Source organism: Camelina sativa, chromosome 14 (assembly GCF_030686135.1).
Source record: "Camelina sativa cultivar CO46 ecotype springtype chromosome 14, ASM3068613v1".
NCBI classification, from domain to species: domain Eukaryota; kingdom Viridiplantae; phylum Streptophyta; class Magnoliopsida; order Brassicales; family Brassicaceae; genus Camelina; species Camelina sativa.
The window spans coordinates 27,749,544-27,776,303 of record NC_141893.1 but is presented as its reverse complement, the minus strand read 5'-3'; the positions used below and the strand labels follow the sequence as shown (position 1 = coordinate 27,776,303).

The 26,760-nt window shown below is 37.1% G+C and overlaps 3 protein-coding genes and 2 pseudogenes across 7 annotated transcripts; 3 read left to right on the top strand and 2 right to left on the bottom strand.

Annotated features, from left to right (window-relative positions):
* The first annotated feature begins 465 nt into the window (after positions 1–465).
* On the top strand, positions 466–7,004 carry LOC104742353 (protein argonaute 1). Of its 4 annotated transcripts, none has more exons than XM_010463357.3 (22): positions 466–704; positions 1,234–1,940; positions 2,034–2,242; positions 2,323–2,472; positions 2,564–2,697; positions 2,798–2,907; positions 3,028–3,134; positions 3,227–3,365; positions 3,436–3,552; positions 3,995–4,102; positions 4,200–4,271; positions 4,435–4,557; positions 4,655–4,817; positions 4,907–5,166; positions 5,272–5,414; positions 5,548–5,610; positions 5,697–5,760; positions 5,844–5,979; positions 6,080–6,153; positions 6,242–6,336; positions 6,446–6,477; positions 6,574–7,004. In XM_010463357.3, the coding sequence occupies exons 2-22, from the start codon at positions 1,242–1,244 to the stop codon at positions 6,783–6,785; spliced, it is 3,210 nt and encodes a 1,069-aa protein (XP_010461659.2). In that variant the 5' UTR covers positions 466–704; positions 1,234–1,241; the 3' UTR covers positions 6,786–7,004. The 4 variants fall into 4 exon arrangements, with proteins under 4 accessions (XP_010461659.2, XP_010461658.2, XP_087341028.1 ...); XM_010463356.3 differs by having other exon boundaries at positions 2,558–2,697; XM_087484902.1 differs by having other exon boundaries at positions 471–715; positions 2,558–2,697.
* A 320-nt stretch (positions 7,005–7,324) lies between these two features.
* On the top strand, positions 7,325–8,549 carry LOC104759836 (kinase-interacting family protein-like). The gene is made up of 2 exons (XM_087484904.1): positions 7,325–7,521; positions 7,636–8,549. Exons 1-2 carry the CDS (start codon positions 7,476–7,478, stop codon positions 8,454–8,456), a joined length of 867 nt encoding a protein of 288 aa, XP_087341030.1. The 5' UTR covers positions 7,325–7,475; the 3' UTR covers positions 8,457–8,549.
* Positions 8,550–8,739: 190 nt separating this feature from the next.
* LOC104759833 (putative F-box/LRR-repeat protein At3g18150 pseudogene) lies at positions 8,740–10,266 on the bottom strand (annotated as a pseudogene).
* A 5,154-nt stretch (positions 10,267–15,420) lies between these two features.
* LOC104743946 (putative F-box/LRR-repeat protein At3g18150) lies at positions 15,421–16,130 on the bottom strand. Its single transcript, XM_010464973.2, has 3 exons — positions 16,062–16,130; positions 15,768–15,941; positions 15,421–15,663 (listed from the first exon to the last, which is right to left on the bottom strand). The coding sequence occupies exons 1-3, from the start codon at positions 16,128–16,130 to the stop codon at positions 15,421–15,423; spliced, it is 486 nt and encodes a 161-aa protein (XP_010463275.1).
* Positions 16,131–16,406: 276 nt separating this feature from the next.
* LOC104743945 (F-box/LRR-repeat protein At1g48400-like) lies at positions 16,407–18,098 on the top strand (annotated as a pseudogene). The gene is made up of 3 exons (XR_015580677.1): positions 16,407–17,411; positions 17,536–17,676; positions 17,761–18,098. The product of XR_015580677.1 is annotated as an F-box/LRR-repeat protein At1g48400-like (transcript).
* Positions 18,099–26,760: the final 8,662 nt, after the last annotated feature.

Here is a 26,760-nt window from a genome sequence, read left to right as displayed (position 1 = left end):
CCGACCTCATCTCCGGGTTGACCTCGTCCCAGAGCTCGAGCTCTCCTCCTAGGCCTTTGCCAGACCCAATTGTCCGCATCGACGTTTGCTCCTTAGCGGGCTTATCGAGTGGGTCTCTAACTAGCGAAACCCAACACCAACAATAGGTAAGGCATTACACTAAGGAATTAATTTAATCGGATAAATATGTAAAAATGTAACTTAATGATAAAGTAGTATAAAAACTAAACAAATGTATTAGGGTATATAAAGCGACAAAAATGTATTTCGTCTTGTTGTTTTCGAGAAGCTTCTTTTTATTTTATTTTTTGGAATTAAGAAATATTATGCAAATCCACGTCAGCAGCGCATTACAAACGATGAAAGACCACAACACGACCTTTGGGTCAGCATTACAAAGACCCAACCCTGACTCGCCACGTCGTCAAATGCCAGCTAATTAAGGACGAGGGTAAAATCATAAATGACTCACACCAAAGAACCCTTGTGTTGCTCGCCGCGAGCGAAAAAAAAAAGAAAAGTGGGATTTAAAGTGGCAGCAGTAAAAATCACTTTTTCTTTGTTATCTCGTTTGGTTAGGGGAGAGCTGAGAGAAAAAAAGAGAAGAACACAGAGAGAGGAAAGAGAGGTAGAGTTGGGTGTTTCTGTACGGACTTTTCTCGGTTAATCTAAGCTTCTCCGGCGAGAGATTGTAGCTTTCTCAGGTAAAATCGCGGTGGGTTTGAGTTTGTTCTTCACTTAATCTGTGTTCGATCTGCGTGTTTACTTGATTTTTTTTGTTCTCTTACTCGATTGGGTGGATGCGCTTCTTTTTGGGGTTATAGTTCACTGATAGTTTCGTCTTCTTCGTTGATCCCTGTAATTTCTGATCTATTTACTTCGTAGCGGTTTATAGTGTGTGTTTGTATTGTGTTCGTCTTCGAAGATAATTAGGGTTTTCTTCTTGTTGCTTGCTTTTTTTTTGAAGGTTTCGTGCTTGTTTTCTTACTTCTTTTTCCGATTACGTCACTGATTGTAGCGGGTTTTGTATTGTTCGTCTTCGAAGATAGTTAGGGTTTTTTTTTGTTTTTTTTTTCCGTGTTGGCTTCGATGCTTTGATAATTTCGTGCTTGTTTTCTTACTACTTTCTTCTGATTCAGGTATTTGATTGTTTCTTACTTCGTTTTCTATGTTTGCTTTTATCTTTCAAGGATAAGTTAGATATGACTCGCTGTTTTCTTGTTATTTTCACAGGTAAAATTATGGTTAGAAAGAGAAGAACTGATGCTCCATCTGAAGGAGGCGAAGGCTCTGGTTCTCGTGAAGCTGGTCCAGTCTCGGGTGGTGGACGTGGTGGTTCACAGCGAGGTGGTTTCCAGCAGGGAGGTGGAGGAGGACAACACCAGCAGGGAGGTGGAGGAGGACAACACCAAGGTGGAAGGGGTTATAACCCTCAGTATCAACAACAGGGAGGTCGTGGTGGTGGTGGTGGTCGTGGATATGGCCAACCACCACAACAGCAATACCACCAACAACAACAACAGTATGGTGGTCCACAAGAGTACCAGGGAAGAGGAAGAGGTGGACCTCCTCATCAAGGAGGTCGAGGAGGGTATGGTGGTGGCCGTGGAGGCGGACCTTCTTCTGGACCGCCACAGAGACAATCAGTTCCCGAGCTGCATCAAGCTACCTCACCTACTTATCAAGCGGTGTCTTCTCAGCCTACACTGTCTGAGGTGAGTCCTACCCAGGTGCCCGAACCTACTGTTCTGGCTCAGCAATTTGAACAGCTCTCTGTCGAACAAGGAGCTCCCAGTCAAGCAATCCAGCCTATACCTTCTTCTAGCAAGGCTTATAAGTTTCCAATGAGGCCTGGTAAAGGACAGAGTGGTAAACGTTGCATTGTCAAGGCTAACCATTTCTTTGCTGAACTGCCTGACAAGGATTTGCACCAGTATGATGTGAGTTTTGGTACCTTGTTCCCTTAGCATTAGCTACCCTACTTCTAATGTCTTTTTAAGGATTAACCTGACAAAATGTGTTCTTTCTGTTAGGTTACAATTACTCCAGAAGTTACATCAAGGGGTGTTAATCGTGCTGTCATGAAACAACTTGTTGAGTCATATCGTGAATCACACCTTGGAAAGCGTCTTCCTGCCTATGATGGTCGGAAAAGTCTGTACACTGCTGGACCACTTCCGTTTGTCTCAAAGGAGTTCAGAATTACTCTACTTGACGAGGAAGAAGGGGCTGGGGGACAAAGGTCAACTTCTTATATTTTTTTGTTTGTTTGTTTTTTAATAAGGAATTCTCAGAATAAATAATGTATTCCCTACTTAACAGACGAGAGAGGGAGTTCAAAGTTGTGATCAAGCTAGCTGCACGTGCTGATCTGCATCACTTAGGATTGTTTTTAGAGGGGAAACAAGCCGATGCCCCACAAGAAGCTCTGCAGGTTCTTGACATTGTTCTTCGTGAGCTGCCTACCTCTAGGTACCTGGTTACTCATCCTAGGATGTTTTCTTTGTGACTACCATTCTTGTAAGTCTTAGCTGTTTTAGTTTTGCTAACATGTTAGCAAAAGGTATACTCCGGTGGGCCGGTCTTTTTATTCCCCAGATATTGGAAGAAAGCAATCATTGGGCGATGGCTTGGAGAGCTGGCGTGGATTCTACCAAAGCATTCGTCCCACACAGATGGGCTTATCACTCAATATTGGTGCGTTGGCATGCTGTATTACATTCAATAATTTTTGATTTCTGGATCTCCTTGTAATATTTCAGCTAATATTTGTGCTGTAATTTTGTGTCTTATGTAGATATGTCATCGACAGCATTTATAGAGGCATCCCCTGTGATTACCTTTGTCTGTGATTTGCTGAACCGGGATATTTCTTCTCGCCCTTTATCTGATGCTGATCGCGTGAAGGTATGAGTCAGTTGACATTTTCTGGTAAATTTTTTTTTAATCACTTTCTATAGGAAGTGAATAGCTTTATTCATCTATTCTTTTTTTGTATATTGATTTCAAATATTCTTCTGTCAACAGATAAAAAAGGCTCTTAGAGGTGTCAAGGTTGAAGTGACTCATCGAGGAAACATGCGTCGGAAGTACCGTATTTCTGGCTTGACTGCTGTGGCCACTCGGGAATTGACGTGCGTATTTGTTTAAGCTTTGTTATTCTTATTTCGTGAATGGTGCGAACCAGATGAAATTAATTTATATTTTTTGCTTTTGCCCTTTTCAGATTTCCAGTAGATGAAAGAAATACTCAGAAATCTGTTGTAGAATACTTCCACGAAACATATGGCTTTCGCATTCAGCACACTCAACTACCATGCTTACAAGTTGGGAATTCTAACAGGCCAAATTACTTACCGATGGAGGTAATATTGAAGTAAATCATCAACTTTGATTAGATCACCAATCCTTCCTATTCTAATGCTTGTTGTACAGGTATGCAAGATTGTTGAAGGCCAGCGATATTCGAAAAGATTGAATGAAAGACAGATCACTGCTTTGCTTAAGGTGACCTGTCAGCGCCCCATAGATCGAGAAAAAGATATCATGCGGGTATGCTTCTTTATTTTTTGAGTTTCTTATTGCCAGCCTATCTTGCTAGTCTTCTTGCTTGGTTGCGTGTGTTTGTTTGAATTAAGTGTCTTTTTCAATTCATATCATCCTATTAATTTTAAACCCATATAAACTGGTGGTGAAAATCTCATTAGGAATGAATAATTTTAACACCTGTTTCTTCTTACTTGTCTGCATGTGTTTGCTTGAAACAAGTGATTTAGCTTGAGATGATGCCTTTAGCTAATAATAGATAGTGAGGCAAATTTTCCATATTCAGAGTTGTGCTTTTAATTTAGCAGCCTGCTTATCTATTTTCTGGAGAAATTTTGTGTAGATTATCACTTCGAAGTTTTTAGCATGTAAATGTTTAGTATTCATCTACTGTTGAATACTCAATTGTTTGTTTCTAACAAATAATATCATTTCTTTGATTGGCTAGACGGTACAACTCAACAATTATGAGAAAGATCCCTATGCTCAGGAATTTGGCATCAAAATAAGTACGTCTCTGGCATCTGTTGAGGCTCGTATACTGCCTCCTCCATGGGTATAGTACTCTTTCCTCTTGTTTTTTGCTGTTACACTTTCTTGTTTACTCAAATTAGGGTTCCAACGAGAGTTTACTGCTTTTTTTTCCCCTGCAGCTTAAGTATCACGAGTCTGGAAGGGAAGGAACTTGTTTGCCTCAAGTTGGTCAATGGAATATGATGAATAAGGTATAGATGAAAACGCTCCTGGTTTTCAACTAAGCACTTGAATCTTATTTGCTTATGTAATTATGCTGTCAGTTCTTTCAGAGAGTGTTTCCTTCGTGTTCGTTTTTGCAAGTAAGTTATCACACCATTTTCTGTTGTCTGACTGCCATGAGTTTCTCTGCAGAAAATGATCAATGGTGGAACAGTGAATAATTGGATCTGCATCAACTTTTCTAGGCAAGTGCAGGACAATCTAGCACGTACGTTTTGTCAGGAACTTGCTCAAATGTGCTACATATCTGGCATGGTGAGTCTTTTAAAGCACAGCCTAATCAGTTAGCACCACATGATCTGTTTATTATTAACCTTTCCTACCCTATATTTTGATTATTTCTTACCTGCAGGCATTTAATCCGGAACCAGTCCTTCCACCAGTCAGTGCTCGTCCTGAGCAAGTGGAGAAGGTCTTGAAGACTAGATATCATGATGCCACATCCAAACTCTCTCAGGGAAAAGAAATTGATCTGCTTATTGTCATTCTTCCCGACAATAATGGATCATTATATGGTATGTACCATGTTCTATGCGCTTCATTGTCTGCTTTTGCTTATTACACTCTTTTCATTGTCATTTTTCCTTTATATTATCTATTGCAGGTGATTTGAAACGCATATGTGAGACCGAACTTGGCATTGTCTCTCAATGCTGCCTGACGAAGCATGTCTTTAAGATGAGCAAACAATACATGGCCAATGTTGCGTTGAAGATTAATGTGAAGGTTGGAGGAAGGAATACAGTGCTTGTTGATGCTTTATCAAGGCGGATTCCTCTAGTCAGTGATCGCCCCACCATTATATTTGGTGCTGATGTTACGCATCCTCACCCTGGAGAGGATTCAAGCCCGTCTATTGCTGCTGTAAGTTGATCTCATTTTAAATTCTACTTCTTTGAACATATTCTTTTCTGGCCTTGACCTTTTTGAATTGTGCTTGTCTGATTGACAATTAAATTTGTTTTTCAGGTTGTTGCATCCCAGGATTGGCCTGAAATTACCAAATATGCTGGATTGGTCTGCGCTCAGGCACATAGGCAGGAGCTCATTCAGGATCTGTTCAAAGAGTGGAAGGATCCTCAAAAAGGGGTAGTTACTGGTGGCATGATAAAGTACGTCTTGATATTCAGACAAGCACAATTTGTTTTTAGCCTCAGCTTAACTCTACTACTACTTGGTTTTTAGCTCCAGCTTGCTCTTAAGTAACAGATCTGTTCTCTTTTTTTTCCCCTGACTTTCTAACAGGGAGTTGCTCATAGCCTTCCGTAGATCAACTGGGCATAAACCGCTACGGATCATCTTCTACAGGTAATTAACTCTACTTATGGCGTTTACTTAACTATATAACTTCGTATCTTTCCTTCTAAAATGTATTATATGGTATTTCCCTACAGGGATGGTGTCAGTGAGGGACAATTTTACCAAGTTTTGCTCTATGAACTTGATGCTATCCGCAAGGTAAGAGAAACTTCTAACATATGGCTTGTGTTATGTGCTGGCTGTTTTTCTTTTTAATCTGACTTTAATTCAACCCATTTCAGGCATGTGCTTCGCTGGAAGCAGGTTATCAGCCACCAGTGACGTTTGTGGTGGTGCAAAAGCGCCATCACACGAGGCTGTTTGCTCACAACCACAATGATCGTCATTCGGTGGACAGAAGTGGAAATATATTACCTGGTGAGACACGTTTGGATCTTTGTAAATTTTTGCGTGTACTTACTTAATTTAGCTGCAAATCCTTTTTGCATTGGTTTTAACCCCCTTTTGTTGATTTTAGGCACTGTTGTGGACTCTAAAATATGTCACCCTACAGAGTTCGACTTTTACCTCTGCAGTCATGCTGGTATTCAGGTATAATTCATAATCTCAAACAGTTATAATCCCAGTGAGTGGGTGAGAGTTTATGGAAGTGCTTAACAAATCAAAATTCCATGAACAGGGCACTTCTCGACCTGCTCATTATCACGTTCTTTGGGATGAGAACAACTTTACTGCAGATGGACTTCAATCTCTCACCAATAACTTATGTTACACGTAAGTATCTTTTACCCTTTGTTATATTATACGTTGTTGTGCAAGTGTTTAAGATAAAGAGGAAAAGAAGTTTAACAACATTAAACCTACCTTTCTTTGTCTTGGACAGGTATGCAAGATGCACACGCTCGGTTTCAATTGGTGAGTTTTGTGTTTCCCTCCCTTAATTATTGACATCTTAATTTTTTGATAGAAAGAAGAGAAAATTAAGAAATGTGGTGTTTTCGGATATTGTAGTGCCCCCTGCATATTATGCACATCTAGCAGCATTTAGGGCTCGATTCTACATGGAGCCAGAGACATCAGACAGTGGCTCGATGGCTAGCGGGAGCATGGCACGTGGAGGTGGAATGGGTGGTAGAAGCACACGTGGGCCTAATGTCAATGCTGCAGTGAGGCCACTCCCAGCACTTAAAGAGAATGTGAAGCGTGTTATGTTCTACTGCTGAGTTGATTCACCTCTACCCTATCTATCTATTTTATCTTGCCCTAAGTAATGAATAAAATCATGTTTGCTTTCTAAGACTTGTCTTATGTCTGTCTACTTGTTACTGAGAAGTTGCCGCAAGCCTAGTATTTTGGATATTTCAAGTTCTGCCACTCTTTCTATATGGGTATGAGATGCTTTATGGTACCTATGTTTGACAATGACCAAACTTTTTTCAAAACAGACTTGGTCCTTTCTTTAATTGTGTGTTAAAAATATTTAAGATATGTTATAATGTTGATCGTAGTATCGACCATGGTGTATTACTGTATTATAAGCTTCCGAGATAACATGTGTTCAGAGCCTTTAAGAGGGCATGTGCTTAAAATGCCTATAGTTTTACAAATTTTTTGTTTAAGGCGAATATTACTGCCTCTTTTATGCTTCTGGTTGTGATTCAAAAGATCTCCAAAATCTCAGCCTCCGTATGTTATACTCGATGAAAGAGTCCTTTCCGGATATTTGCAGCATTTATTGTAAATTGGCCCATTAATGTCTCATATCCATCTCTCTCTGGTTCAGGCGTTTGTCTTTTTCTTCCTTGTAATTTGAAAAATGGGGTTTTTGAATTTTCCTTGAGCTTCCCCTGTTCCCCTTTTTCTTCCTTCCTTTAACCTGCAAAGTAATCACTTTTGGTGTGAAGGCAGAACACATGGATGCCTCTCAGCTTCCTCTTCCACAATTACCATCTCTCTCCGGTAAAGTAATCTTCTTATTCAAAAACTCAAGACTTTTTTGTATGTGGTTTTTTTTTTTTTTTTTTTTTTTTTTTTTCTGCTTGCTTGGTTTGTAATCTTGGTGAATGAACACAGAGCTCGAGTCTCGGATGAAAGTGATGCGCGTCTCTGCTCTTGAAGAAAACCAAACCGGCGAAACGTTTTCTCAACGTGCTGAATGGTTTTACCAGAGACGTCCTCTCCTTCTTTCACTCTGTCAAGATCTCTACGATGGTTACGCCACTCTCTTGGACCGTTTCAATCACTCCAAACTACAAAACCCTAAACAACTCATTCCTCACGACAATGATACCGATACCGACATCACTTCTGAAGTAGAGAGCATCTTGTCCTTTCAACAGATTGAAGTCTCCACTTGTGATAAGCAAAAGAACATTGAAGAGTTAGTCTCGCAGCTCGTGAGTGCAAACTCGGAGAAAGATATCGCCAAGCACGAGTTACAACGCAGAGAACAAAACTTGCAAGAAGCTTTCAAGACGATTGAGTTGCTAAAGAAGCTTGTGATGTTGCTTGACATGGAGAAAGAAGTAGCCGTGGAGGAAACCGCTAATCTCGGATACAAACTCACTTCTCTCTTGGAAGAGAACCGTGAGCTCGCTACTGAAGCGCTGTTTATGAAAAAGGAGGCAGTTAGGCTAGCAAGGTGCGTGCTTAAGATGAGGGATGAACATTTTCACAAGGTGTGTCATCTTCAGAACCAAATCTACACGATGCAGTCATCGAGAGAGGCTATCTACGAAAATGTAACCCTGCCGAGTTGCTTTGGATTGGATAGTAGTAAGAACAAGAGCAAGAAGAGAAAGATGAGTGAAACAAGAAGTAGTGAACCTGGAGAGAAAAAGAGATCCAAGTGGTTAAAGAGACTCAATACCATCAATCCCTTTACCAAATATTAGCATTAGCCCATCATCTTCTGTGCTCCTGCACTCTAAATTAGTTACTACTCTTTACATTGTATTCTGGTAATAATGCAAAAGGATGGATAATAATGCCTGCGTCTGTTCTACTTGCCTCTATCTGCCATGTTAGACATTGCAATATTTAACATCAAAATTAGGTACCACACATTTAACATACCAATCACTTTTATTCAATAACGAGTGTTTAAGTACACCCAAGATATGTATATTATATATATAAAAAGTTCAAAAAGACTAAACCCTATGATTCACTACGTACTCATCTGAGCACAATGGAGACATTATTGTTGGTGTGAAAGAGTGGTGGAAACAGGTATTTGAACTTAAACCAAAGTAGAATTATCTTGTCTAATGACTTGGTGTTTTTAAGCACGAGTTCCACGAGTGAAACCATATGCTCTGAATTTACATCCCAAGAGGAATTGTTCCAATCGACCCCATCTTTTGATCTCCAGCATTGATCCGGATCCAAGCCTCGTCGCTTCAAGTAGTCGTCAAGATGTATATGGTTCTTAGATATATATGGTTAGAAGGGAGGCCAATGAAAATTAATAAAAGAGGTTAATGGTAAATACGTACCGGAATGGTGTTGTAATCCTTTGCACGTACTTTTAGCTTCTTTAAACGAGGAGAGTTTTGTAACACTCTTTCTATACCAGGAATAACAAACCGAAAGATTGCTGTATCAAGAGTCAAATATTTCACCTTCAACATTGGAAAAGGAACACCACAGGCCTCGGCAAGAGATAAAATCTATCCACAAAAAAAAAGCAAATAAAGATAGTGAATACCGACCGAGATATATATATATAGACTTAGATAATAATGTAAGAATGAGGCCAATAATACATACTTGAAGAAAGTTTCCCCCAAGAGTCAGCCTCTCTACATTCTTCAGCTTTTTTAGCATCTTCAGCACCATGGCCACAACTTCAATATGGATAATCAGGGATGAAGTCCAGGATCATTGAGAGAATGTGAATGTCGAGTTTGGCTTCAGCTAAAGACGAGCCATCAACAAAAGTAGATGAATATAGAGGGTTAATCAATCTGAGATAATGCTGTGGTGGCTCCGGAAACCAAAGGTTGTACCTTAGTTCTAGTGTTCTCAGACGCAATGATTTGGTGAGATCAAGAAAACTCAGTCCATTGCATGCACACAATGTTAAGCTTTCGAGAAGAGGACAACCAGGTAGAATATTAGCCATGGATTCATCAAAGAGACTACAACCATGCAAGCACAACTTCGTCAGGGATGTCCAAGACACGGGAGTCATGATATCAGAAATGTTGAACATAACTAGTCTGAGTTGCTTGACAGAGGAGAAGTTGACGTTGAAAAAATCAGGAAAGGAACAAGGTGTCCCGAAATCCAGACACAGGTTCTCCACGTTGCGAGAGATGGCGAACTCGATCCACCTGTTGATGTGGGGAGTAATATCCTGCGTCAGGGTGGTTTTGAATTTGAGTTGAAAATTTATTATCTTGGCACCTTTGTAAAGACTTAGGGTTTTGTTTATCCAAGTAGCCTTCCTAGTTGTCACGTAATCCTCATCCAAGGAGAGAGAAGGTATATCGCACCAAACATGCCTCCATCGTTTTGATAGAAGGGAAGTTCGGATGGCTAATTTGGTTGGAATAAAGGAGAGTATATGTTGGAGGATCACATCCGGTAAGGTAAAGAGCTGATTGAGTCTACTCCTCTTTTGATTTTCCGACAACGACGATAACCTTTACGCTGGCTACGGACTCTTAAAGCGGCGATGATGCAGCTGTCCCCTGCCATCTTTAATATACTATCAGTTTGTGATTTTCGTAGGGTTTGTATGTTTATAGTAAAACGTGAGTCTCAAGACCCAAAAATAGTATATTTTTTAAAGAGTTTCTTAACAGATCTATCCCATTGTAAAATCTTTCTTTTTCTTTCTACCATATTTGATAATTCCTTTCACCCAATACCACAAATTCAAATGAAAAAGATGAAAATACCTTTTGTTTAATATAGAAATATATAATATATATTTTATTCTTCATGCTTATTTCTCTCACACTATCTCTCTCGTTTCTCTCTTTTTTTTTGTTGTATTTCTTACAAATGTTTACATTCACTCCATTATCTTTTAAATCTACAAGCTTAATTAATTAAAAATTTTCATAATTTATCTTTCTCAGTTACATTCGTCTCCAGATTTCATATTCTATAAGATTCGTTTGTAGACAAGTCGAAACTTATTTTTTGGATAACTATACTATTTTGTCCCCAGTATTTAATTGGTCTACGACATTGTGTTTTTGGTCCATCATATTTGTTGTCCACCGTTATAATTTTTTCTATATTTTGAAATCTTATCGTAGCCATCAATATTTCGTTCCTAAATTCTTATCATAGAAAAGTTACCAAATTTTTTGTTCGTGGACAAGCGTCATCCACTAAAATCTTTTGAACTATGATTCTCTTACTTGTAACTGTGGACATTTTATTTTTACTAAAACTTATGAACAAGTTACTTAAATTATGTTGGCAGACAAAAATGTGAAACAAAACAAATTTCGTAAATTTGATGGACAATAATTATTGTCCACCACGTTTGTTTATTCTTTGATCCACAAAAAAAATAAAAATAATTAATAACTAATATTATATTATTGGTCTCACATCATAAAAGACAATTTTGTCTCTTTAAATCTGTCATTTTCTGCAAAGATAATTTCGTCTTTTTATATGTGATAGAAGTTGATTTATGGTAGTTTTGAAAAGATGTTTTCATATGCGGTAGTTTAGAAAAGTTTTTTAGGAAATGTGGTAGTTTCCACTAAATTCTCTTTTTCAAAAAAACTTAAAATAGCCGAAACCTAATAAAAGAAGGCCCAAAAGCTTTTCGATCTTCCTAGTCTTCTCTCTCTCCATCGACCCTAATCGAGTTTTGGGTTTTGGTAGGTACCATTAAAACCCTAATTTATAGTGTTCTGCTAGAGACTCAATACCATCAATCCCTTTACCAAATACTAGCATTACCCGTTCATCTTATGTGCTCCTACAGCATGTTGCACTCTAAATTAGTTACTACTCTTTACATTGTATTCTGATAATAATTCAAAAGAATGGATAATAATAATGCCTGCGTCTGTTCTATTTGCCTCTATTTGCCCTGTTAGACATAGCAATATTTAACATACCAAACACTTTGTTATACTTCATTCAAAAATGATCGTTCACGAACACCGAATATAGAAAAAAGATTTAATTTAAAAAAGAATAACAATCTGAATAAATGCCAACAACAATTGCGATTTTTCGTCATACCTTTTCGTAAAATATGTATATATATATATATATATTTTTTTGACAGTTGTGTCTCTAAAAACAGTTGTGTCTATTCAAATGTTCACATCTTTATAAATTTATATATAAAACCATATCATTTGAAAAATACTAGCCGGATCCGATCTCTTATCTCTAGTGCATCTAAGTTGAGCAGCAAAACTTTTACGGTAGAAGTAGAACACATCTTTGAAGAGAACAAGAAAAAAATATTGGAGAACCGTTTTTCATTATGATTATACAACATTTAAACCGGTTTTTCTAAATTGAAACCAATTTTTGTCAATAACCCTATTAATTTTTGCATCTCTTCGTCGTACCTCCATCTTTCAAAAATCGCACCTATTAATTTTTATACTTTTTTATTTCACACCTCTATGTTTTACAACTCTGTATTTTACACCTTTTTGTTTATTATATATAGATTTTATTCAAGCCTTATTAAGCGTTATGAATGACTGGTTTAGGCATTTTAAAATAGTTGCATTTTTTAGAACACCCCACCACGTGTTTGATAAAGTGAAGGTTGTAAACCATATGTAAGCAAGTCCTAGATATTTCGTTTTAACTTTTTACTGCCCATATGTAAACGGTAAACCACTTCCTAGCTTTTATTATATAATAGCAAACTCACTTTTAAGGATCAATTTAAATCTAACGGATGTGATTATTATTATATAATAATAACAATCTGAATAAATGCCAACAACAATTGCGATTTTTCGTCGTACATTTTCGTAAAATATGTATATGTATTTTTTTGACAGAAAATTTCAACGGTTGCATCTCTCTAAAAAGTTGCGTCTGTTAAATTTAGAGTTATGTCTCTTACAAACAGTTGTGTCTATTCAAATGTTCACATCTTTGTAAATTTATATATAAGTGACTTCTCATCATTGTATTCAAATTTTTTTTATTTTATACTTTTGACAGAAAATTTACAGTTGTGTCTCTCTAAAAAGTTGTGTTTGTTGAATATAGAGTCGTGTCTTTTACAAACAGTTATGTCTATTCAAATGTTCACATCTTTAGAAATCTATATATAAATAACTTCTCATCATTGTATTCAAATTTTCTTTATATTTGTATTAGTTAAAAGATAATTTTCTATTTTTGACAGAAATTTTATACAGTTGCGTCTCTCTCAAAAGTTGTGTCTATTGAATATAGAGTTGTGTCTTTTACAAACAGTTGTGTCTATTCAAATGTTCACATCTTTAGAAATCTATATATAAATAACTTTTCATCGTTGTAGTCAAATTTTTTATATATTTGTATTAGTTAAAAGAGAATTTGTTAGAAATGACGTTTCATTACTGTGAAAAATTTATTGCAGTTTGATATATTTAGTTAATCATTGTAATATTTAATTATATTCAGTCTCTAGGTATACATCTTCATAAATTATTAATTTTAATATATTAAAAAATATATTCTAGCCGTTTAATTGAACCATTACAATATTGGTATAATTAATATTTAAGATCACATTACTTGGCAAAACTATTCATAAATTATTATTTATTAGTTTTAAATAACTAAAATATATTTAAATGAATTGTTGCAACCTTTTAATTACACAACGGCAAATTTTGTTTATTTAATGAACCATTAAATTTTTTGATTTATCGTATGAACTGTTGAAATTTATTGGTAAATTTGATATATATGGTTGTGTCTACAATACTAAAATATATTTAAATATTTTTTTGTTTTTGTTTAAGTAATCTTAAGATACTCTCTTTAACCATCTATTCATCAAGGGTTATCTATCTATTGGTATGAATCCAAACCGAAATTTTTGTTTTTAGCTGTTAAAAAACGTGGTTCAAGTTGGTTTTCAGACAATGAGAGCAGATTGGCCCGTATATGTTTGTTTTTTTTTTGTCACAAGTATATATTTATCTACTCCTTGCTTTTTGATTAGAAAACTAATTGTATTACAGAAAACAATATGGATTTTTATATTTCTATTTTTTTAATATCTGATTATGAAATATTAAGGTAAAAATAAAAATAAAATATTAAAATTCGTTCTATTATATTTTCTATTGTTGGAAATATTCAGTTTATTGAGAGATAGAAAACCGATGATCAACAGAAAAATTGATGGTTGAGATGAGTGTCCAATAAACTATCTTTACAAAAAAGACTTATCTACAACTTTATATAGGTTAAGGGAATTTGTATATTTAGTTCTAGTCATAATACACTCAAACTGAAATCTTAACAACAAAAGATACTGAATATGAAATAGTTTAAAAGTTTGAAAAGGTTTTGGATTTTGACTGCCAAAAAAAGAGGAGCGTGTGAGAGCAATGAACCCGATCATCCTTGGCTGACCATCTTCCTTAGTCGCGCACATTGTGATGCTACATCATACACCTAAATATTATTGTTATAAGTTTTAACTATTATTGTTCCCCTCTAATATTTATTATATTATTTATTTATGTATGACTCGGGATAATTAACCAGCATCTTAGGCGGAGAAAAATAAGTAGTAAGTACATTCAATATTGGATTAAACTATATATATATATATATAATCTATTATAATTGTCAAAATGTTTAATGACTATAGGTTGTTTTATATAGAAATATGTTTCATCTATAAAACGATAGTTGTTTGTATTATATATTCATTTACAATACTACCTTTATGAAAATAGATATATTCTTTTTTTATATGAATATATAACTGAGTTTTGATTCAAATAAATAAAATATGTGATAATTTTCTGTTTAGGTATATTCAAATTTGAGAGGATTGGTAATTTTCTTACTGATTGAATGAATAGTAATATTAATATTCATTTTTTATGAAGTAAAAATTGATATTGGAAATAGAAAAATATGTTTGAGTTATGCTACAAAATATATAAATAATTAATTTAAATGAATTTAAACAAAGCAGTATGTCATATTAAGAATGGTCATCAATTTATTTACTATTTGTAATTTATTATATGATTATTTAAGAAATTTGTAGTGTTTTATACAATGTATTCATAATTTTATCATTTAAAACAAAACAAAAAGAAATAAATTTTAAAATATAATCATTTACATATCATATTTGACAACAAGAGAACAAGTTGTAATGATTTATAAAATATACAAAGATATGACTGTAAGGTTAAGAAGAGAAGACACTACTATAGATTGCATTTATTCATTTTTTCAGAAATTAAAAAAATATTTACGAAAAATGACTACGAAAATACACAGATAAAAAGTTACATTAAAAAGATGCGAACGAAAAGTTACAAATAAAAGCGAACGAAATAACACGAATGCAATGTAATCTCATGGCAGTTAATCGTAAAAATTGTTTAATTTGATGTGTGTACTGTGTAGCATTGATGATTATTTATTTAATCATATGTGAAGGTAAGATTATTTTTGAAAGTCTATTTTTCAAATAAAATATAAAGAATTTTCAAAAAATTGTATGTTTTTGAAATTTTTATTAAATAGTTTAAAAATCTCAATAGTTTAATAAATAAATTTAATTAAAGATTTTTTGTAATAAATATTGTACTAAAATGAGTTCTCCGCGATCTCGAAGGGCTCCCTAGCTAGTAAGAATAAAGAGTAAACCCTACAATTCACCACTCATCCTTGCACAATGGAGACATTATTGTTGGTGTGAAAGAGTGGTGGAAACAGGTATTTGAACTTAAGAAGGATTATCTTGTCTAATGACTTGGTGTTTTCAAGCACGAGTTCCACGAGTGAAACCATATGCTTTGAATTTACATCCCAAGAGGAATTGTTCCAATCGACCCCATCTTTTGATCTCCAGCATTGATCCGGATCCAAGCCTGGTCGCTTCAAGTAGTCGTCAAGATGCTTCTCCTGCTCAACACATGAAAAAAATGCAAAAAAATGGTTCTTAGATATATATGGTTAGAAGGGAGGCCAATGAAAATTAATAAAAGAGGTTAATGGTAAATACGTACCGGAATGGTGTTGTAATTCCTTGCACTTACTGGTAGCTTCTTTAAATCAGGAGAGTTTTGTAACACTCTTTCTAAACCAGGAATAACATACCGAAAGATTGCTGTATCAAGAGTCAAATATTTCACCTTCAACATTGGAAAAGGAACACCACGAATCTCGGCAAGAGATAGATACTATCAACAAAGCAAACAAATATATAAAGTGAATTAGTACCGAGATGCACATATATAGATAGACTTAATTATAGATAGTGAATGAAAGAATTAATGATGCCAATATAATAATATACATACATGAAGAAAGTTTCCCCCGAGAGTAAGCTTCTCTACATTCTTCACCTTCTCTAGCATCTTTAGCGCCATGTCTTGAATAAAATCATTCTCGAAGGTCGGCGTCAGTAGGAGAAAGTAAATGTCGAGTTCAGCTTCAGTTAAAGACGAGGCATCAACAATGGTAGATGAAAACCGACGGTTAATCAATCTGAGATAATGGATTTGTGGTGCCACAATCTGTGCTTGCTCCGTAAACCAAATGTTCTACGCTATTTCTAGTCTTCTCAGACGCAATAATTTGCTGAGATCAAGAAAACTCAGTTTATCGCATGCCCGCAATGTTAGGTGCCATTAAAACCCTAATTTATGGCTATGGGTTCTGCTAGAGATTCGATAAGTAATTTGCCAGATGAGATACTTGGCAAAATCCTGTCTTTGCTTCTGACAAAAGAGGCTGCTTCCACATCGGTTCTGTCCAAGAGGTGGAGGAATCTTCTGGGTCTAGTAGACAGCCTTTCTTTTGATGAATCGATGGTTATTTATCCAAACGAAGAAGAAGCTTTAAGTGGTTCACATCGCTTCTCTGATTTCGTAGAAAAGGCACTGGCTCTGTTTAGCAATTCTCCTCCCATGAAGAGGTTCTCTCTCTGTCATGTACCTAGAAATGACTGCGACGATACTTACCGTCGTTGGATTTGGACTGCTATGGAACGTGGTCTATTGGAACTACACTTGCACGCGGATACATATGTCCTCCATATAGAGACAGAGTTGTTCACGAGCAAGACACTGGTCAAGCTCACACTGTCCGGTGAATGTTGTCTTGAAGCTGAGCGTGTGTTTCTCCCTGCCCTTAGATCACTTTCTCTCTTAACTGATTACGGGATTGATTTTGACATCCATTGTCGGATTCTTGATGGCTGCCCTGCTTTGGAAGAGTTATTCATACGTGATGCTGATCATGAATATCCCCCATGTTGCGGTTCATTCGTGAAAAATGCATCCATCAAGCGACTTGTGGTTTTGGTTAATCTTCCGGACTCTCACGAGCATCACGATCTGTCTTATTTAGAAGCACCGAGTCTAGTGTACCTTGACTATTCTAGCTATGTCTACGATGATTATCAGTTTGTTCATTTGGATTCGCTTGTCGAAGCCAGGCTGAGTCTCAAGTTATGAGATTATGATTACAATTATGGTTACCAGTACGATGACGATAGTGGTGACTATTATTCTTCTGATGAGGACGGCGGTTCTTGCTATTCTTATGTTGATGATGTACCAAAGGAGGCTGTATTCGGTGATGTTACAAAACTAGTTGCGGGTATAAGCAACATCACAACTCTTCACTTGTCTCCCGATTCCCTTGAGGTCAAGTTCTACCTTCTTCTGTTGATTTTTTTTTTTTTTTTTTTTTTTTTTTTTTTTATATATATATATATTTTGGTTTGTCTACTCACTTATATATGGTTTTTGGTTGTGATGATCTCATCAGGCGTTTCATTTCTGCTGTACATCCATGCCGGTTTTCAACAAACTCGTTACTTTATCTATTGAGAGTAACAAGGATAAAGGTTGGCAAGTGATGCCACTTCTCCTTAAGAGTTGTCCAATTCTACACACTTTAGTTATCAAGGTATTATCAATTTCCTTACTGAGATTCTTTTGTTGTTGTTTGTGTTGCCCATTCATTATACATGTCAAACTGGTCTTGTTTTAGGGTCTTGTACATAGAGTAACAAAAAACTGTGGAGATGCATGTGCTTGCATCCCTAAGAAGCGTCAGAGGAAGAACAGCAGGAAAGGGAGGGTTGTGGAGAAAGAGGTTGAGAAAGTGTCTTGTTTATGGACATGTCATGTGAAGGTACTAGAGGTTTCAGAGTGTGGAGGTTCTTTTCAAGAGCTGAAACAGATGAGACATTTCTTGGGCAAGTTGGAATGTCTTCAAACTGTGGAAGTTGGTCTTGTTGCCGACAAAAGTGAGTTCTTGCAAGCTAATCTGCTGACTCTCCCCAGACTTTCATCAAAATGTAACATCCTGTTCAGTTGACCTTTTCTCCCCTCATCTTTTTTCGCTTTTGATGTAGCAGAGTGAAAGTAACTTAACATGAATATATATATATCATCGGAGGTAACTCTGTTTCTGAGATTTTTTTTTAATATGCATGCGTATGACAGTACAAAGCAGATTTTTGCTGACATGGCAAGGGCGAAAAAAAGTGCGACTAGGGTTTTCTTGCGTTCTCATCAAGTTTGATGCCGTCGGAGGCCTCTCCGCGACGGCTTGCCGCTGATCTGCCGCAGGAGGAGGTTTCAGAGGTGAGGAGGAGGATCGAGGGGGAAGGATGTGCAGAAGGTGTGGTGGATTTGGCTGAGAGTTCCTCCGGGAATAGTCACGTTCAGGAGGGTTCAAAGGTGGTCTCGTCTATGATACCACCTACCGTAAAAGGAAAACGTTCGTTCCTGCAAGTTGCTCAGAAACGATGTTTCACAAAACAAAAGTTTGAGGTTTTGGCGATAGATGGGAAGAAGAGGGTGGTGGTACCGAAGGAGGTTTTTTCGGGTGCAAAACCCCTATGGGAGGATTTTGTGATTGGCAAGTTTCTAAACTCTAAAGCTCCACATGTGGGAAAGATTCACATGATCGTGAATAAGATATGGCGACTTGGGGATCGGACATCGTTGATTGACGTTTACGCAGTCAATGAATCTACGGTTAAGTTTCGCATTAAACATGAGGGTATCAGGCACCGGGTGTTGAACCGTGGAATGTGGAATATTACAGATCTCCCTATGGTTGTGTCTAAGTGGTCACCTTTTGCTGAGGAAGCTCAGCCGGCCATGACGTCAATTCAGTTATGGGTTACTCTTAAGAATGTTCCTCCAACTCTGTTTACGGACAAGGGTTTGGAGTTTCTCTCCAGTGCGGTTGGTCAGCCTATTAGGTTGCATCCAAAAACTGAGGCGTGTACCTCGTTTGATGAGGCTCAAGTTATGGTGCACGCAGATTTGTCTAAAGAGTTACCTCGGGAGTATGTTTTCACGGGAGAAGAAGAGGGGGAATTGGAATCTGTCATAACATATAGCTACCCTTGGTTACCACCAAGATGTTCTCGTTGTAAGAAATGGGGTCATCTTGTTGCAACTTGTTTATCCTCTGAGGTTTCTGCTCTTGGAATGCATGTTTTGCCGCAGCCCACCACTAAGGCTGTGGGGGATGAGGTCTCTGCGCCTGAAAAACAAGATTTGCCGCCGCCCACCTATCAGGATGCGGGGGATGAGGCTACTGCCAATGATCAGCGAGTTCCACCACCGTCCAGCTCTGGTGAGATTCGTCTGCCACTAGCCGTAGTTGAGATTCCGCAGATTCAACCAGCCTCTTCGCCGATCCCAGGGGAGGATCCACCGGGGGAGGAATGGGTCACCCCTAAAACAAGTCGTCTCAGCCCGAGAAAACAATCAGCAGCCCCTAATCCTGGTGTTGTCTCTATGCTGAAGAATTCCTACTCTGTTTTGGGGGAAGCAACAGAGCTGTCAGCGGAGATTGAACCGGGAACAGCAACGACTGCAGGGGCGGTATCCATTGTAAGTTGCTCTGATGCCTCCAATGCCACCATACGTCAGACAGGAGATGCAGGAGCTGTGGTGAAACGTGGCCAACAATCCGATGTGCCTGTGAGGACTTATTTACTTCGCGGAACAAAATCAGTCAATAAACAACGCTCAACCCTTCCTACTCTTTCTGTTATGGATCCTCCTAGGGATCAGAGTAAGAAGCCTCAAATCAACCATTAATGTCAGGTTTCTGTTGGAATGTGCGTGGTTTGAATAAAACCTCTAAGCATTCAGTTATCAAGCAGTGGGTGGAGGGTAATAAGTTTAAGTTTGGGTGCTTGCTGGAAACTCGGGTTCGGGAAAGAAAGGCTCAGCGGTTGGGGAGTCGGATGTTTCCTGGATGGTCAGTCTTAACGAACTATGAGTATAGCCCTCGGGGACGTATTTGGGTGCTATGGAAGGATGATGTGAGGATGGATCCCTTCTATAAAAGTGAGCAGATGATAACGTGCTCAGTAAAACTTGATGCTCGAACAGAGGAGTTTTTCTGTTCGTTCATATATGGTTTAAATACGGTGGAGGCTCGTAAAGTGTTATGGCGGGAGATAAGACATCACTATGATTCCCCTATTTTCCAAAATAAGCCTTGGATATTATTTGGGGATTTTAATGAAACCTTAGATATGCAGGAACATTCGAGAGTCGATGACAATCCGACAATCACTGGAGGAATGCGGGATTTCCAGTCAGTTGTTAACCATTGTTCCCTCACTGATCTGGCCTGGCAGGGACCACTTTTTACCTGGTGTAATAAGCGGGAAGATGACTTAATTCTGAAAAAGCTTGATCGTGTGATGGTGAATGCCACTTGGGCAAGGATGTATCCGCAAGCTTACAACGTTTTTGCAGCAGGGGGTTGTTCAGATCATTTAAACTGCCGGATTATGGTGCAGAGTGACACGCAAGGTCGTAGGCGTAAACCTTTTAAGTTTGTCAATGTCATGACTGAGATGGAGGAGTTTCTCCCGCTAGGAAGAGATTATTGGCAGGGCACATCACCTTTGTTTCTGTCTACGTCAACTTTGTTTCGGTTCACCAAGAAACTTAAGGCCCTCAAACCAGCTCTCCGTTCCCTGGCTCAGCGCCGTCTTGGTAATCTGGTATTGAAGACGAGGGAAGCTTTTGATCTCCTATGTCAAAAACAGCAGGCAAATCTGACTAATCCGTCACTACTGACGATGGAGGAGGAGAATGCAGCCTATCTTCGATGGGATCATTTGGCGGGCCTAGAAGAGAAATTTCTTAAGCAGCGGTCGAAGTTACACTGGTTGAAGGTCGGTGATAAGAACAACAAAGCATTTCACAGAGCAGCTGCAACTCGAGTGGCACAGAATTCTATCAAGGAGATCCATTGTGTTGATGGAAGGGTGGTTACAAATGCTGACGAGATTAAGGATGAGGCAGTACGACACTTTAGCGACTTCTTGCAGTTCATTCCCAGTGAGTTTGAGGGATCCACAGTTGATGAGCTTGCGCACCTGTTGCCGTTCCGCTGTTCTAGCCTTGATCAACAACTTTTAACTCGGGAAGTCACTGGTACGGAAGTGAGGCAGGTTCTCTTCTCAATGCCGAATGACAAATCGCCGGGGCCTGATGGTTTCACCTCAGAATTTTTTAAAACGACATGGGATCTGTTGGGAACTGAGTTCGTCTTAGCTGTACAATCTTTCTTCGCCAAAGGTTTCTTGCCCAAAGGTACAAATTCTACAATACTAGCCTTAATCCCTAAGAAGGTTTCTGCTATGGAAATGAAAGATTATCGCCCCATCTCATGTTGTAATGTGCTATACAAAGTAATTTCGAAGATCATCGCTAACAGGCTCAAGAGGGTGTTGCCTAAGTTTGTGTCTGCAAATCAATCTGCTTTTGTCAACGATCGTCTGCTGATTGAGAACGTGCTTCTTGCTACTGAGCTGGTAAAAGATTATCATAAGGAGGCCCTCTCTCGTCGTTATGCTATCAAGATTGATATATCCAAAGCATTTGATTCTGTTCAATGGTCTTTTCTGTCCAAGATTCTAACTGCATTGCAGTTTCCTCCTTTGTTCATCCACTGGATCATGCTATGTGTTACAACAGCTTCGTTCTCAGTGCAAGTTAATGGTGAGCTGGCTGGTTTTTTTCGAAGCTCTAGGGGTCTTCGTCAGGGCTGTTCTCTCTCACCGTATTTATTCGTCATCTGTATGGATGTTTTATCTAAGCTCCTAGACAAGGCTGCCGGTGAACGTGTGTTTGGTTTCCATCCACGATGTAAAAATCTTGGTCTCACCCATTTAAGCTTCGCCGACGATCTCATGGTTTTGTCGGATGGCAAGATACGGTCTATAGAGGGAATTGTCACCGTGTTTACTCAGTTTGCTAGAATGTCAGGATTGTCGATTAGTTTGGAGAAATCAACACTATATATGGCTGGTAATGTAGAACATCTTGACACAGAGCGTTTCCTATTTGCGGTTGGTTCACTCCCGGTTCGCTATTTGGGACTCCCTCTAGTCACAAAACGGCTCACCTCTGCTGACTGTTTGCCGCTGGTGGAGCAGCTTAGAAAACGACTTGGTTCATGGACAGCTCGCTATCTCTCTTTTGCTGGTCGGTTCAATCTGATTTCCTCTGTTCTTTGGAGTGTCTGCAATTTTTGGATGGCGGCCTATCGCTTGCCGAGTGCGTGTATTGCGGAGGTTAACTCCATGTGTTCAGCGTTTCTTTGGTCTGGTGCAGAGATGAATGTGCGAAAGGCAAAGGTTGCTTGGGCGGTGGTGTGTACGCCACGAAAGGAAGGTGGACTTGGGTTAAGATCTCTCCATGAGGCAAACAAGGTTTGTTGTCTGAAGCTGATATGGAGGTTAGTATCTCATGGAGACTCTCTGTGGGTAAAATGGTCGCATACCAATTTGTTACGGGACGCCTCTTTCTGGTCAGTGAAGAGTACCTCCTCTCTTGGGTCTTGGATTTGGACAAAACTCCTGAAATACAGAGACGTGGCTAAAACGTTTTGTAAGGTCGAAGTCGGTAATGGTGAACGCATATCTTTCTGGTTTGACGATTGGTCTGGAATGGGGATGCTTGCGGAGGTTGTGGGGGATGGAGGTGTCGTGGAGTTTGGGATACCTTGGCAGAGTTCTCTAGCGGCGGCCTGGGCTCAACGGAGACGCCGACGTCCCCGAGCAGATCATCAAATAGCGATTGAGGCTGCTTTGCTTCAGTCCGGTCAAAACCGGCAGCAGGGCGCAGATAGAATACTCTGGCGTGGGAAAAATGATGTGTTTCGTCCCAAATTCAGTACTAGAGATACTTGGAACCACATACGTACGACAACACATGTGGTAGCCTGGCATAGGGGGTCTGTTTTGGTCATGCGACTCCAAAATTCTCCTTCTGTGTATGGCTGGCTACTCTTGATCGGCTCGCGACAGGGGCGCGTATGATTGCTTGGAACGGGGGGTCGGCTGGTACTTGTCCTTTCTGTCAACTTGCCATGGAAACAAGGGATCACTTGTTTTTTGTGTGTGACTATGCCTCTGCAGTCTGGGCAGCTCTTGCTAAAGGTCTGCTTCAGGCGCACTACACTACTGCCTGGTCTATCCTTCTTGATTATATTTCAAACCCACACCTCCCACTTGTGGAGGGATTCCTCATCCGGTATGTTTTCCAAGCTGTCACTTACACGCTTTGGAGGGAACGAAATGGACGTCGCCATGGTGATGCGCCGAAGCCTGCATCAGCACTAATCGAGTGGCTTGATCGACAAGTTAAGGATCAACTCTTAGCTATTGGCCAACTAGGTGATCGGCGTTATGATGAAGTGTTTCAGCTTTGGTTACAATCTCGTGGCTAGGGTGTATGGTTAAGAGATTCTCACTTTGATTGTCTTTTTCAAACTAAGTTGCACAAGTTGTAAAACAGTCCTATTTTTCTTTTGAATATAATTTAACATTAAATTCAAAAAAAAATACATAATATGAAGAGTGAGCTTTACTGTATAATGCTCCTACCATAGATTTTTTGTTGAATGTTGATTTAGGTGAGTCCCCACTTGAATTTCAGCTATTACTTGGATACTTAAGTTAAGCTGATTTGAGAAAACAAGAGTGATGCTTAATTTGTTTAGAGAAAAACAGAGAGAGTTCTTTAATTGCAAACGAAATCTGGTTTACTACTGTAAGAAATGATTTTCAAATCTGCAAAGCTTTTTTCATGTGGATGATTAAGAAACAACATTGAATGTTTGCTTGAGTAAACGCAAGAATACAAAGTTCAATCTGTAAGTAAAACATTGAAAGAGAAGAATGAGAGCTAACATAAGGGAAGGATGAGCGGACATTGAGAACCTACAAGATTTCAGTTTTGGCTTACAAGATATTGAGAACTTACACCTTTGCTTCTTAGACTTCACTTCTAGAATCTCAGTCATCATTTGTCAAATTTTGCAGGTGGTTTCACTGGTGGTGAATTGGCCCAATCATTGAAAGATTCAGAAGGTTGTGCTACTTTGGTAGCTAGCTATTGTTATTCTAAAAAGTTTCAAACTTAACCATGGCTTCTCATTATTTGTTTTACTTGCTTTGATCATCTCTTTATATATACTCTCAACTCTCAAGTCTCAAGTACTACTATAGTTCATCTTAAGGATCCAATAATCTATGCGTTCATCTGGACATCTAATGTGTTTCAACAACCTGTTGGTAATCTAACTATCCACTGTCACACCTGAAACAACATAGCAACCCGCCTGAGTAGGTACACCGCTTTGGTTTATACCGGAAGCAAGAGACGCAAGTTTCAACTGGATAAAAATAATGCTAGAAGCATTCTTAAACTCTTAGGTTTTCAAATATCATCGAAAAGTATGTATGGATCTCTCTATCATTCTATAGTGTAGTGTATTTTGTTCGGATTATTCATTGAACATAATTAACTTATTTTCAAAATTGATACCCCCATATCACCATATACAATTTTTTTTTTTTGAGAATGATCAACTGTCGCTACAAGAACAAAAATCATTCTAGGAAACATTACTTGTGACGAAGAGTGAAGGCAATAGTAGAGAAAAGACATATATTTTTTTCTTCTTCTTTTTATTTTGTGTTCTACTTTACCATACCAGTTTACCCCATTTTATACATGGATTGGGTCAAGTAGGTTAAACACATTATAAAATGTTTATCTTGATATATTTTTTTCCACAAATATATTTACATTTACCTTAACTGTATACATTGACTAATACCGTATATTTCTTTATTAAAAATCTCTGACTATATACGTCTTATTATATAAAGCTTAATTTTCAAAATTAGTCATTAATATGATCGTAACACATGTAAAATATATAGACAAGATGTTGACTTGTGTGTAATCAAAAATTGTTAATATATTTAAAGATAAAAAATGGGAAATTTGTTAAATTTATCTGAAAATAAAAACATGTCATAATAAGTAAAAAAAATCATATGTTTTTAAAAATGAAAAAGAATTTCTTAATAATTCTATTTTTGAATTAAATAAATTTAAACAAAAAACTGTTAATATACAACATTATTAACCTAACTCTATTGAGAAAAATAATAATTTATTAATATATTATTCAGAAAAAGAGGTACAAGTTCTTTATCCAATCAAGTTTTCACCAAAACTTCACACATGGGAAAACTATAACTAACACTTGAGATTGCACACACTCAAGTAATTATTTATGCATTATTTTAACACAAGTCTTAATATTTTCAGTTTGTAACTCAAAATATGTATTATATCCCTTTCCTTTTCTCAAAAAGAACACACAAAAATATATGAATAATTGACATATATACGTGAGGTGTCTATATATATATATATATATATATATAAAGAATATTATTTTTATCGAAGGCAAAAAACATGGGAAAAGATCAGATACTAACGGTAAAACAAGTTTTTAAAACCTTTCAGACTAGAAAATTGACCATCAAATAAGTATGGACCCACAAATCTAAGGAGAATGTGACTTTCATTAAGAGGTGAGGCTCAGAGCATACATAATACATAGAAGCTGAACATGATGAGCAATTTGCTAGACTAAAAGACCACCGTTCACGGACTTCTCTACCTAGAAGACATCTACTTGCAGTTAAGAAATGAGACACTCTAGCTCAACAATAACTAAGTAAGAAATTATTAAAAATTTAACATATATTCAATAGGGATCTTCAAATATATATATTTGTATATTTGTTGAAATCAATTCATAAATAAACAGGAAAATTTAATTTTTCTGAGATTACCTGATTTTGTTTTTTACTTTTTTGTTTTCTGATTAATTATCTAAGATATAAAAGTTTAAATTGTAAACCAACATGTTTCATCCTTTTTTTTGTGAAAATGTGAAATTGATTTATCAACAAAGAATAATTACAATGGTTTGTGGTTTAGTGGTTAGCTTAGACAAATCAAAACAACGCAATAAATACATAGTACACGAACCCTCTCAAGGTTATTTGTTGGTTCTCATTCTAAAAGAGAACTGAAGAACATTATTTGTTTTGGTTCCACTTAAAAGAACATTATTTGCTTCGAATAAGAATAACTAAAGTTATAAATAATTAATAATACTACATATTTTAAATAGAGATGTTTAGATATTTGTTTTTATATTTGTTCAAATTTACTCATAAATAACAGGGTAATTTAAGAGAGATTTTCAAAAATACTATTTTTCTATGTCACTTTTCAAAAATACATTTTTTTAATATATAAAACGATTAAATTTTAAACCCTAAACACTAAATAGTAAACTCTACCCCCTAAAACTATACTCTAAATGTAAAATAGAAAACCCAAACCTAAAAAAAAAATTCTAAAAATTAATTTAACATATTGTAATTGTGTAAAAAAAGGTAAAAATGAAAATGTTAAAAAATGGGTTATTTTTATGAAAAGAGACATCTAAAAAAGTCATTTCTAACAAATTCTCAAAATTTAAATAATTTGGAATGATTTTGTTCTATTTTCTTTTTGGATATAATATTTGTTATTAAATATGTATTTTATGATTTTTTTTTCCAATATTTAGTTTTTTTTTAAGTGATAAAAATGTATAAATTAAAACTATTTTTGGTAATATAGC

Coding starts and splice junctions, on each gene's coding strand:
- LOC104742353 (XM_010463356.3), top strand. CDS start 1,242: ATGGTTAGAAAGAGAAGAACTGATGCTCCATCTGAAGGAGGCGAAGGC. Junction 5,761..5,843: donor AACTTGATGCTATCCGCAAG/GTAAGAGAAACT, acceptor AACCCATTTCAG/GCATGTGCTTCGCTGGAAGC. Junction 6,478..6,573: donor CACACGCTCGGTTTCAATTG/GTGAGTTTTGTG, acceptor CGGATATTGTAG/TGCCCCCTGCATATTATGCA.
- LOC104743946 (XM_010464973.2), bottom strand. CDS start 16,130: ATGGCGCTAAAGATGCTAGAGAAGGTGAAGAATGTAGAGAAGCTTACT. Junction 15,942..16,061: donor TCGGGGGAAACTTTCTTCAT/GTATGTATATTA, acceptor CTTTGTTGATAG/TATCTATCTCTTGCCGAGAT. Junction 15,664..15,767: donor GGAATTACAACACCATTCCG/GTACGTATTTAC, acceptor TGTGTTGAGCAG/GAGAAGCATCTTGACGACTA.
- LOC104759836 (XM_087484904.1), top strand. CDS start 7,476: ATGGATGCCTCTCAGCTTCCTCTTCCACAATTACCATCTCTCTCCG. Junction 7,522..7,635: donor ACAATTACCATCTCTCTCCG/GTAAAGTAATCT, acceptor GAATGAACACAG/AGCTCGAGTCTCGGATGAAA.